Genomic DNA, 13606 nt, shown 5'->3' with positions numbered 1-13606 from the left:
CCAGTGTATCTTGCAGGCAGGTCTCTGTTGTGTAGGTCACAAGGGTTTGTAGCTGTGTGGTACTGATGATAACCTTTTTCTTCCAGTAGTTATTTTCCGCTAACTCTCTCAAAAGTGAGAATCTTAACAACACCTAAACTTCAGGTGTCCCATTGAAAGTTCCAGGAATGAGCAGAAGACACTAAAATTAAGCCCTGCTCAAGATAATTTACTAACTAGGAAATAAAGTCTGAGAATCTCCCTAAGTGTGTTTGGGAAGTAGCTGGTTTAAAAAAAAAAATCAATATACACACATGCACACAACAAACAACAAAAGACAAGGAACAGAAAGGAAATTTAGAAACTTAATTCACTAAAATGAAAACTATTGTCCATTTCATAACCTAGAATTGCTGCTTAAAATCACCTGTAAGCCTAAGTTTTCTCATAAAATTCTTGAAGATGTTGTCATAACTTCTCTGTCCTCTTTCTTCCCAACAAGTTGCACTTCTGCAACCTCTAGTGTTCTGTAGATTTCACCTTAAAGTTTATTCTTGAACCTAGATTAGCAGTTTAAGTGGCAGTGCCCAAGGTCACTCAACTAATGGCAGAGTTGGAAAATGAACCCCGATTGTCCTGCTGCAGAACACCACAGTTAGTACTTAGAACTGACAGTATGACCCAAAGTAAAGCATGTACACAGTGGTCAATATCATGTCTTATAAGAGTCCCCTAAGCCAAAGGCTTGGATAGTTGTTACTGTGTTGTCAGAAGTTACTGGAGAAGGTTCCAGAAAGGGATTTGAGTTGAGTAGAGAAGACTCATCAGGCCTTTTCATTGGTGTGAGTGAGTTAGAATTTAAGGTTTGCTCCTATTACTTTGTTCTCCACACCACCAGTTTGGGTGACTTTTTTATCCATGTGAAATACTTTTGTTCTAATTTTTTTGTTAAGAACTATCAGAACTATTAAAATAGATTGACGATAGTAAATGCTATGGAAATAACATGCATAGCACACTTTTCAGGTGTTTTCCTGTCCAATAAATTGTTTCAGAAAGTACATGTGCATGGATCTGAAATTTATGGCAATCTGCTCTGGATGTCACACTTTACTTGGAACATCCTCTTGCTACATTCTGTTGTCCCCTCTTAGCTTTTACTCCCTTTGAGCCCTCTCTCCAGCTAACATGGCATAGTCTGCTTTATCTGGATACACACACACACACACACACACACACACACACACACACACAATCAAACTGGTAATGCCTGCTGGCCCAGTACCTGTCTCATAATTTGGTAGGTAATAATCGATCTTCCCACTTGGAGGATTGAGAAGATAAGTTAACATTGTATGCAGAGCTCTGAGACATTGCCTTCATCTGCTCTCCAAGCCTTCACCTAACACCAAGTAATTTGTGGTTCTAGAAAAACAATTGTGTGATGCCTGAAGATGTGAGGAACTTCTATTTGATGACCAATGGTTTTCACATGACATGGAGTGTGAAGCTAGATGGTAAGTCTGTAGTGGATAGCCATCCCAGCATTGGCCTGGAAGTTCCAACCCCCACTGAGGCTTCGGTAATGGTCACGCCCACAAGGCGGGGCAGAGGAGGAAGCGGAAGACCCAAGAGAGAGAGGAGGGGGCGCGCTCTCTTGGTTCGGGGACGCTGGACACAGGAGGTAGACTGAGCAGAGTTCTCCAGAGAACACCGCCAGACTGCGCCATACCTTTGCTAGACCCTACAACCTATCCCTTCATTTGTAAGTTACCCCACAAAATAAACCTCCCTTTTAACTACAAGGAGTGGCCTTAATAACTTCACCAATAGTAAGTCAGCCTCCTTGATGTTGGAGAACATTTTCCTGGTAGAGAGGTTAGATGAGGCAACTCTGAAGGTCCTTAGAATTATGATATTTTTTCATCTATACTGTTTTTGTGAGTCTCAAGTGTCAAATCCAGAAGCTGTGATCCTCCTTCCCCTCCCTAATTGATGCTATCAGTGCTTAACCTGCTCCAACCATGTTTGAGCCTGGCTTATCCTGATCTAGAAGCTCAGTTTTGAGACTTCTTGTTATAGGAAATCACTAGTCACCACACAGAGAACCCAGCCAGCTCAAACAAAGCATCTAAGAACTCCCTCTAGAGCTGCAAAGTACCTCCTAGTGTCCCTGAAACAACTGAACAACTCTCCAAAACTTCCAACTTTATTCTCACTATTGTGCAACTTTAAGGCTCTAACCCTCAAACCAGAGCTTCTCTTTCCCTCTTTACATCGGTCACCACAGCCTATGCCACCAAACACTTTATGTGCAGGCTTTTAGCTAAGCTGTGTATCTATGCTTAAACATTTGCATAGCTTGTTACATGTGAATAGTTGTACCCTATTCACAAAAGACCAGACCCAACAAACAAGAAAGTTGCCAAGTTCTATCAACTAAGAGAAAATGACAGAAGGAGAGATTTTCCATCATGAAGGCTTGTAATAAAAAGAAAAAGGGTCGATTACATAAAGTCACTACTCCATTAGAAACTGTAGTTCTTGCCTGGCAGTAGTGGCATATGCCTTTTATCCCAGCACTCAGGAGGCAGAGCCAGGTAGATCTATGTAAGTTCAAGGCCAGCCTCATCTTCAGAGCGAGTTCCAGAACAGCTAAGGCTACATAGAGAAACACTGTATCAAAAAAGGAAGGAGGGAAGGAAGGAAAAGGGAAGGGGAAAGGGGGGAAGGGAAGGGGAAAAGGGGAAAGGAAGGGGAGAGAAGGGGAAGAAAGAAAAGAAAAGGAACTAGTTCTGGTTAATACAAAGGAATAGAGTGAAAATTGGTTTTTAGTTATCTAGCCTTTTTGAATATCCCATTAAAAAGTTTTCAATGGCACCATAATAAACATGGTTGGAACTGCTCATCATCTTTGGCCCCCAGTTCCTCTGTTTGCATAAAAATCTAGTGCTTTGGCGTACATAGTGAATGTTCCTCTTCTCTGCACCTTCTGTGAGGCTCCTCAGCCATGGAGCCATTCTCTGTGGGCTTATTGGGTTATCCAAGCAAAAACATTTGTGGTCACCTTTGTCTAAGCTACCACTTGTCATTCTTTTTGTTTCCGTAGAGCACATCATTCCACTGGGAAGCATGGTGATTAATGGCATTTCAAAACTGACTCAGCTCATCCAGTCTTCAATGTATTCACTTCCTAACGCACCAACTCTGGCGGACCTGGAAGATGACCAAGAAGAAGGTACCTGGGGGAGCTCTTGCTTTGGGTTAGAAATTAGCTCTTGTCTCACTTGTATGACACTGAGAACTATGGCACCGTGCTGTAGAGTCAAACTATGTTCCACTAAACTACAGCGCTTCTCATCCATAGCTTCTGAAGTAAGATAGGAGCAGAAGGAGACAAATATCAAATATCAACAAAGGCAGATTTCATGAAGGAAATTTCAGGTCTTTTATTTTGTTTCTTGTACCCGTTTTAGTGCACTAAATGGATACGTAGTGGAGGCACTTAATGAATAGTTACTGAGTGAATCACTGTGATGGATTAAACCTCAGTCAGCAATTCAACAGCCAGCCATCATGGTACAGGCTTACAATGTCAGTACTGGAAGGCTGTAGCAGGAGAATCATGCATTTGAATTCAGCCAACTACATAGTGGGACCATTTCTAAAATAACAGGATTCAAGAAATACAGAAGTCTAAGTTCAGCTGCTTTTCTCTCTATCCCTACCTCTAATCACTTTGCCACTTCAGGATGAAATGGCTTACAGATCAAATACTACAAGAGACTAAGAGCAGTGGCGTGTAAGTCAAGAGTTCTTTAGTCAGAACTGTGTTCAGCTGCTATGGCAGAATCAGTTACACCATCTTCTGAAGTAGCAGCTTAGTTTTCCGTACGAAGTCGCAGAGTAGGCTGGTGTGGCTTGATTGAGAAAGGCTGTCTCTCGGGCTTCCTGCTGCACCAGTCTTGGGGTATTGTGTTGTGTTGTGTTGTGTTTTACTTCATGGTTGAGATAGATAGATTCTACCTATAGACTCAAGTCTCTGCTTTTGGGGAAAGAAGAGAAGACAGGTTAGGGAAAAGGTTCTTGGCAACATCTAACATTTCTCCCTTCTTATCAGGAAAACAGTGTTCTCAAAAGCCCCTGACCAGAGCAGTATTAAAGCAGGGGAGTCTTGGGGCTAATTTGATTTGTACAGAATTATTTATTGGGAATTAATTAAGAAAAGGAAAATAGACAACTGGTATCAAAGTCTTGAAGGTTCCCTGAAGTCCTTGTAAAGATAATCATATAAGGCTTCTCTCATAACCAGGTGATCAAGAAAGAATAATACCAGAGTGGTCAGGGACAGACTGGTTAAGGCATGGGTACTGGAAAAAGAGACTGTCACTCAGAGAGCTATGGGATTGGGTAGGAGGATCGGTTACATGACTTAATATGTGAATGGCAGGTCTTCTCTAAAAGGCAAAGAAGTAATTAAATAGGCAAGCTAGGTTTTTGCAGTCCTTGAGGTTAGAAGACGTAAGGCAGACAGGAAAAGATATTTTGACGAGAGACTTGAACAAGGAGTAGGAACCACAGTACCTACATACCTATGGGTATAAAAACCACTCAGCCTTCTGGTTTCTGCTGGGTCCATGCATTTTACAGTAGTCTAACAACTAGACTTGGGTCTCATTATAGGACCTACGAAAGAAATGCATTCAGTAAACACTAGTAAAAGAAAATGTATTGGGGCTAGAGAAATGCCTCAGTGGTAGTTAAGCATGCTCTTACAGAGTACCCAGACTCCCAGCACCCACATCATGAGGCAGCTCATAAGCATCTGTAACTCTAGTTCCAGGGATCAAATGCCCTCTGGACCTTACAGGCACCTGCATGCAAGCGGTGCACATAAAATCACACAGGCATACACACAAGGAAAACGTCCTGGGGCTAGGGGATGGCTCAGCACTTAAGAGCACTCACTTCTTCTTGTAGGGGCCTGCATGTACTTCCCAGTCCCCACACCATAGCTCACACGCAACTTTAACTTCAGTTCTCGGGAATCTGATGTCATCTTCTGAACTCTGCAGACACCAGGGCATGTGCATGGTGCACAGACACTCAGGGTAAACACTAATAAACTACGTCAATCTGAATTCTTCTGACCTTTACAAGGACTCATCCATATTGGGAAAGAACGGAAAGAAAAGGCGGCTGTATACCCTGATTTGTGGGGACAGGATGACAAGCTTTTAGGAAAAATAACAAGTACTTAGTGGTTCCCGGGGGAGAACAAGAATGAAAGGTGAGAGTCCTGTGTATGCAAAGTAAGTGTACCTCTCGGGTTAGAGAAGAAAGTCATAGTTTCTAGGGCTGTGGTGTATAACTTTTAAACTTTTATCCTACTTTAGTTAAACTTAAAGGTATAAAGAGAGGCTAGGTTAAAGTCTTGTAGGTTAATTTATAACCCACCCCCGAAAAAGTACCTTCAAGTCATAGCTTCCAGTACTTCAGTGTGACCTCCTTCCCCAGCTGGGTTTGAATTGGTTAAGATGTGACCATCCTGGAACAGGGCAAGCCCTATACAAAGAAATTTGGAGATAGGCACACATAGGAAGAGTGCCATTTGAAGATAAAGGCAAAGTTAGAGTGGCTTTTCTGAGAGCCAAGAGCATGTATGTACACACACACACACACACACACACACACACACACACACACTCACACACTCACACACCAGCAAGAAACTGAAAACTAGAAGAGCAGCCTGGAACAGATTCTTCCCCACAGCCTTCAGAAAGAGTAACCCCTGGGTATTTGAATTTCAAACGTGTGCCCACCAAGTCTATGAGGCAAGAAATTCCATTTAGGCCACGGAGTTTGTGGTACTTTATAGCTGAAGCCCTCACACACTCCCACGGTGGTTTCAGCACTCCTCATAGGGGAGATTGGAGACCACGCTGGGAAAGCAAAAGATTTCCTTTGTTGTAGGAATGAGGTCTTACACCTTATTGGGGGAAACAGTCCCGTGATGTATCAGTTTTCTTGTCTAACAAATTACCACACAGTTAATGGATTGAAACTACAGAAATCAGCTGGGCAGTGGTGGCGCACGCCTTTAATCCCAGCACGTGGGAAGCAGAGGCAGGCGGATCTCTGTGAGTTCGAGGCCAGCCTAGTCTACAAAGCGAGTTCCAAAAAAGGCGCAAAGCTACACAGAGAAACACTGTCTTGAAAAACCGAGAGGGAGGGAGGGAGGGAGGGAGGGAGGGAGGGAGAGGGAGGGAGGGGGGGAGGGAGGAAGGAAGGAAGGAAGGAAGGAAGGAAGGAAGGAAGGAAGGAAGGAAGGAAGGAAGGAAGGAAACTATAGAAATCCATTGTTGGTTTTGTTTATTAACAGTTTCCATGAGTTAAGAATTCACCTACAGGCTAGCTGAGTCCTCTCTTAGCTAAGTAGTCATATGGTTCTAATTATGTAAGAGAAAAATAGGAGTTAACTCTTTGTCTATCTAAAGTAACAACAGAAAGAATGGCTCTTGAAAATAACTATCTGGGAATGAATAAAATTCCAGTCTGACTTGTGGTTGTGACAGAGCCACAGGTATTCCCAGAAGGGTTCCAGAAAGGAGAGGCTTAACACAAAATGAAGTTCACATAAGCTTCCTTGAAACAGGCCTGAAGGCCACTGCAGAGTTGGTGTTAACCCATTGCTGGAGACAGCCATTGAAATTGTCTATTGAATTTTTACAGTCTTACAGAATTTATGAGAAAATTTAATACAGAAAAATGTAGTATGTGCAAAATGAATAGGGTGTACAAATAAAGCATGCATGAAATGGCAAAAGAACATCTTTGACATTGAGGAAGCCTTTGTGATGGTTTTTACCTCAGACACAAGCATGAGCTGCCCGCCCATTTGTGACCTCCTAGACCTAACTTGGGGTGGACAGTGACTTCAGCAACTTTGACACAGTAATGGAAGAGGAAAAGGAAGAAAACATAAAATGAGAAATGTAATGGAATAAAATGAAATAGACCAATCATTGTAATAAGTGATACTGAATTGAATCTCCCTTTTGAAAAAAATACTATTAGATTGAAATAAAAAGCAGAATGTACCTGCATCCTGCTTTTTAGGAGCACACTTAAACTGATAAAGATACTTCATCTTGAGGTAATGGCAAATGGGTGATTGAGAGCAGCCTTCCTGCCAAAGACTGCAAAGTGGGACAAGATTTAAAAATCATCTTCCTAAAATCATCTGAGAGCTACCAACGCAATGAGCTAAAACATCAGAGCAACATCCAGAAGCAGCTAGGGAATCCAGGGAACACTTAAAGTGAAGAGTGGCTTTTGCCCAGGGTGCACCGTCCTTATTCACAAGAGTTAGTGTGCAGCTGAAAAACTGAACATGTGACCCATTATTGAGCCAAAGGATACAATGGATTCCAGGGCCTGTGAAAGATGCCCCACCTACCCACACACACTATTTGGGTTGGCACTGCAAATGCTGTACCCAAGGAGACAGCGTGCTCTAGAAAGAACATCTCTTCACATGGAGTGAAGCTCAAGTGTGAATCATCTGTAGACTCAAGCAGCAGGAGTTCACAGAAAAGGTTAAACCCTAAAATTATACCATATATATATATAAATTTAGATCCTAGATTTTTCACTGAAATTTGTATTTTATTTAATATAACTGTATTTTGTAACATTTGTAATTTCTAAAACAAAGTCATTTAATTCTACAGTAGAAATTAGCATTTCTCTTGTGATCTAGAATCATCTCTCTGTTCAGGTGTCACATAAACATGGTAAATGAGAGATGTGATTGTCAGCAAATGGAATTGGCAAGATGCTGGAGGACAACCTTTCTCTAGTTCTTCCCTTTTTGTATTAACTTTTCTTTTATTAAAAATAGAATCTCTCTCAGCTGGGCGCTGGTGGCACATGCCTTTAATCCCAGCACTCGGGAGGCAAAGGCAGGCAGATCACTGTGAGATCAAGGCCAGCCTGGTCTACAAAGCAAGATCCAGGACAGGCACCAAAACTACACAGAGAAACCCTGTCTCGAAAAACCAAAAAAAAAAGAATCTCTCAACAATACATCTACAATTTCCCCTCCCTCCACTTCTCCTGCCTCCCTCTCTCCACCTCCCCTCTCCCCAGTTCCACTTATCCTCCATTTCCTCTTCAGAAAAGAGCATGTCTCTAAGAGATGACAGGGAGCCAGGACAAGGTGAAAGCCCTCATGTGAAGGCTGGACAAGGCAACCCAATAGGAGGAAAAAGGTATCAGAAGCAGGCAAAAGAGTCAGAGATACAGTTAGAGATAGAGTTAGGAGTCTCACAAGAACACTAACAGCCATAACATACCCAGGGGACTTGGTGCAGACCCATAAGGCCCCATGCTTGCCATTTCGGTTTCTGTGAGCCCTGCTTAGTTGATTCGGTGGGCCATGTTCTCCTGGTGTCCTCCATCCCCGCTGACTGCTATAATCTTCCCTCCTCCTCTTCTGCAGGGTTGCCTGATCTCCAAAGAGTCAGACCCAATGGTCGCCTCCAGTTTAGACTCCTCCCTCTCCCTCTCCCTCTCCCTCTCCCTCTCCCTCTCCCTCTCCCTCTATCCTTCTCTCTCTCCCTCTCTCCCTCTCCCTCTCCCTCTCCTCCCCACTACATAATATCTGGCTGTGGGTCTTTGCACGTGCTCCCATCTGCTGCTGGAGGAAGCCTCTCTGATGACAGCTGACAAGGCACCAAATGTTGGTCTCTGGGCTGTCCCGTCTCTGGTTCCTAGCTATGTAGGCAGTGTAGGGCATGTGTTCTCTCTCGTGGGGTGAACCTCAAGTTAAACCCAACAATGGTTGGCCACTGCCACATGTCCTGCACCACCATTGCCCCAGCACACCTTGCAAGGAGAACAGACTGTAGATGGAGGACTTGGTGGCTGGGTTGGTGTCCAGGTTTCTCTTTGCATGGCCTGCACATTACCTTCTCACATCAAAGAGACTAGAATGTTGGGCTGAAAGCTCCAAGCCCACACCAGCTCAACCCCTCTATGTTCAATGAGCTGAGTGGTAGTGTCCTTGGCAATGCCCCCTCCCCACTATCAGTTTTCAGAGGGTGGCCTCTGTCCTAGCCTGGGTTGTTTAGAGATCTCCACAGGACCTCCTCGGCCAACCACTCAACCAAATGGAAGCCTTGCCTGGCTATTATGAATAAAACTGTAATGAACAAAGTTGAGCAAGTGTCCTTGTGGTAGGATGGACACTTTTGTAGGAACATCTTTTGTGTATATGCCCAGGAGTGGTATAGCTGGATGTTGAAGTACTCCTCTATTACTAGGAGTCTTCACTAAGGTCAGAAGTTTTTACTGCACTAGGTATCCCCACCACCCCCAAAATGCCCCCCATTTCCAGCTGCCTCTCTCCACACTCTCTCCCTCCATTCCCCCCAACACACACGCACACACACACACACACACACACACACACACACACACACACACACACACATACATACACACCTCATGCTCCCATTGCCACTCACCCCCCAGTCCACCCTCAGAATCTATTCTATTTCCCCTTCCCAGGGAGATCCACACTTTTCCCTATAGATCTCTTTACCTAACCTCTCTGGGTCTGTGGATTGTAGCTTGATTATCATTTACTTAACAGCTAATATCCACTTATAAGTGAATACATACCACATTTGTCTTTCTGAATCTGGGTTTGCTCACTCAGGATGATCTTTTCTAGTTACATCCATTTGTCTGAAAGTTTCATTGTGTCATTTTTTTTAACAGCTGAGTAATACTCCGTTGTGTAAATGTACCACAAGCTCTTTGTCCATTCTTCCATTGAGCAGAATCTAGGTTGTTTCAAGTGTCTGGCTATTATGAATAAAGCTCTAATGAACAAAGTTGAGCAAGTGTCCTTGTGGTAGGATGGACACCTTTGTAGGAGCATCTTTTGTGTGTATGCCCAGGAGTGGTACAGCTGGATGCTGAAGTACATTGATTCCCACTTTTCAGAGGGACCTCCACATCAATTTCCATAGTGACTGTCCAGGCTCCTGCTCCCACCAGCAACGCTCCTCATCCTCAACAGCCTAAGATGTCACTTGTGCTGTTGATCTTATCCATTCTGACAGGTGTGAGATGGAATCTCAAAGTAGTTTTGATTTGCATTTCCCTGATGGCTAAGGATGTTGAACATTTCTTTAAATGTTTCTCAGCCATTTGACATCTCTCTATTGAGAATTCTCTGTTTATATCTGTACCCCATTTACAATTAGATTTTTTTTTTTTTTGAATATCTAGTTTCTTGAGGTTTTTAGGTATTTTGGATATTAGACTTCTATGGGATGTGGAACTGGTTTAAAAAAAAAAGCATCTTTTCCCATTCTGTAGGCTGTCCAGTTGATGGTGTCCTTTACCTTACATAAGGTTTTTGGTTTCATGAAATCCTATTTATTAATTGTTTATCTTAGTGCCTGGGCTATCCATGTTCTGTTCAGGAAGCTGTCTCCTGTGCCAATGTGTTCAAGGCTGTTGCCCACATTTTCTGCTGTCAGGTTCAGTGTGTCTGGTTTTATATTGGGATCTTTGATCCACTTGGACTTGAATTTGGTACAGGGTGATAAATATGGATCTATTTGCATTCGCCTATGTGCCAACATTCAGTTAGACCAGCACCATTTGTTGAAGATGCTTTATCAGGCGTCTATAGGTATATGAATTTATTTCTGAATCTTCAACTAGAGCCCATTGATCAACCTGTCTGTTTTTTTGCAAATACCATGTGGTTTTTATTACTATAATTCTGTAGTACAACTTTGAAATCAGGGATGATGTTTTTACCTCCAGCAGTTCTTTTATTGTACAAGGTTATTTTAGCTATCCTCTGTTTTTTGGTTTTCCATATGAAGTTGAGAATTGTCCTTTCAGTGCCTATAAAGAATTGTGTTGGAATTTTGATGGCACGAATTACATTGAATTTGTAGATTGCTTTGGGTAAGATTGCCATTTTTACTATGTTATTTCTACCATTCCATGAGCATGGGAGATCTTTCCATTGTCTGATAACTTAGCCAATTTCTTTCTTCAGAGACGTGAAGTTTTATCATATAAATCTTTCACTTGCTTGCTTAGAGTTACCCTAAGATATTTATATTTGAGGCTATTGTGAAGGGTCCAAACACTGACCTTATGCTTCTGGTAATGGCAGAGGACGATCCCACTGAGCCTCCTAACTTCTTCCTGTGTTCTCTTCTCTGGAGGGTCTCATGTAATCCAGGCTGTCCTTGAATTTGTTATGTAGCTGAGGGGGACCCTGACTAATCCTAATCCTCTTGCCTCCACCCCACCAAGTGCTAGTATTATAGGCTATACCACCAGACCCAGCTTCTGCCTGAGAAATCCTAAAAGTAAGCCCAAAGAATTTGTTTCTAAGTAATTTAACTATGTCTAAGAACAAAGCTCAATTTCTGGCACCTAATCAGAGGCTACCAATCAGGAAAATACAGTATTAGTGGGGGAAATAGATTAATTAGAACAAATCTAGAACTGACACACATTTTGGAATTATCAGAAGATGATAATATGAATGCATATCAGTGGAGGAGAGGGGGAAATAAATTATGATTCATCCACCCCATAGACCATGGGTCCCATTCTTCATTCAGTAAACCCAGGAAAAGGAAGAGGCTTCCATCGGCACCCTAACATTCATATTGCTCTGCATTTATATGGTTCCATTCTCAAGAAGTTCAGTGTCCTTTCCTAACACCATGTTCCCCCAGATTGCCTGTCAGTTTATCTTGGTAATAAGGCCTGACCTGTCAATGAATCCCAAGGCATTTAGAGTATAGAATCCTTCACCATTTTTCTATCTTGGTGCAGTTATCTGTAGTACTGTGTAGTATAGTGCTGTATCTGACTTACGTTTGTCTGAACGTCACCACTGATTTCTGGGTTTACAGACAATGAAGACCAGCAAGAGAAGCCTCACTTTGACAGTCGCAGTGTGATATTTGAGCTGGATTCGTGCAATGGTAATGGGAAGGTTTGCCTCGTCTACAAACACGGGAAACCTGGTAAAGATCATTTTTGAAGCATGATCCTACAGTATGGATATGGTCTTCCTTGCACTTGACTGTCAGCCATTAGTGAACAAAACACTCTCTGAGATGCTTCCAGGTCGCTTTGTGCTAAGACTCAGCCTCTCTGTTCTCTGAGCATCCCCCACAGGGCTAATTTCTATATTCCATCTCCTTGTGTGAGTCACTGAGGACATTCAGTAGGATGGATGAGAAAAGTCCTTCTGGTCACAAGGCCATGTATTAGTTAAGCATTTAGGAAATATGTTACCTTTCTTTTATACGTTTATTCATAGGCCAGTTAAGAGCAATAGGAACATGAATTATGACCTCAAGTGTCCACAATGAAAACCAAGAGAAAAGGGGGCTAAATGATAGTTACTGAAAAACTGTGCACACCTAAACAGAAACCACCACCTACTCCGTAATAGGAGTTCAGGCCTAGGGATTGACTCTAGAGCAGAGCATAGTTAAGTGTTCTTCTATTCTCTTTCTGGTGGTGTGAAGAGGCATAAACATTAGAAGTTACCTCTGGAGAGAAGAGATTGTTTCCAGGTAAAGCTGTTGTAGCAGAAGACGTGGAGCTGCATTGTAAATGGTGATTGGAATTAGATATGAGGAAGGAGTGAAAGGGGCAACCAAGCAGAGGGACAAATGACTGAAAGCCTTTCTCGTGAAAAAGTTCAGCTGATTTGTGGTAATGACAGTTCTCCTAATGAGCTGAAGTGGTTTGCCAAAACTCATCTCATTCCAAGGAGATGGAGTCTGAATGCCAGCCACTTCTCATTCAGAGCTTGGAAAGCCAAGCAAAAAGGTCCAGACAATTGTAGAAGACTAAAGAGTTGTTCAGGGCTCTTTAGGAGAATAGCAGGATTCAAATGAAGATGGGCAGGTAGTTTTGGAGAAGGAAGAAAGTAAATGAGAAACACCTAGGGGAGATGTTGCAGCTGCCTACAAAGCTGATGAGACAGAAGAGGCTAAAGGTGACAGAAATGGAATGTTGGCAGATATAGGACAGGACCTGGCATAAGAGTGCCTGAATTAGCTGACCTGGGATAGGATCTCGTACAAGCCGGATTGCATAAGTAAGTTGGTAGAGACCGTGGTTCTCAACCTGTGGGTCCCAGCCCCTCTTTCACAGGGGTCACCTAAAACTGTTGGAAAACAGATATTTACATTACGATTCATAACATATTAACAAAAATAATTTGATGGCTGTGGTCACCACACCCTGAGGAACTGTATTAAAGGGTGACAGCATTAGGAAGGTTGAGAACCACTGGTCTAGACTCCTTTACATTGTTTTGTAGTTGTGTGTTCTCATAGCACTTTTGATTAGAGACCTCTTTTTAAAAGACTGATCCATTCAGAGCTTCTTTCCATCAAAAAGGAGGAGAGAGTGCTGGGTCCACAGAGAACAGAAGCATCTGTTAAGATAGACTTAATGAAATGCCTCATGGTCACAGCCAACAGAAAGATCCATTGTGGGATCAGTCAGGAGTCTAAGAGTTATCAAATAAACATGTAAAAGGAACCAGGAGAGA

General features: G+C 42.6%; 1 protein-coding gene across 1 annotated transcript in view; it reads left to right on the top strand.

Annotated features, from left to right (window-relative positions):
• The window catches only part of Tpgs2 (tubulin polyglutamylase complex subunit 2), a 54630-nt gene that overhangs the window by 37952 nt on the left and 3072 nt on the right, over positions 1 to 13606 (top strand). The window contains exons 3-5 of the mRNA XM_036204397.1: positions 1409 to 1496; positions 3089 to 3217; positions 11946 to 12059. Coding sequence (XP_036060290.1) covers positions 1409 to 1496; positions 3089 to 3217; positions 11946 to 12059 — 331 coding nt within the window. The remainder of the gene's footprint in view (positions 1 to 1408; positions 1497 to 3088; positions 3218 to 11945; positions 12060 to 13606) is intronic.

This window comes from Onychomys torridus, chromosome 13 (genome assembly GCF_903995425.1).
Source record: "Onychomys torridus chromosome 13, mOncTor1.1, whole genome shotgun sequence".
NCBI classification, from domain to species: Eukaryota; Metazoa; Chordata; class Mammalia; order Rodentia; family Cricetidae; genus Onychomys; species Onychomys torridus.
Note: the sequence above shows the minus strand (reverse complement) of the source record. Positions and strands in the feature narration are given on the sequence as shown.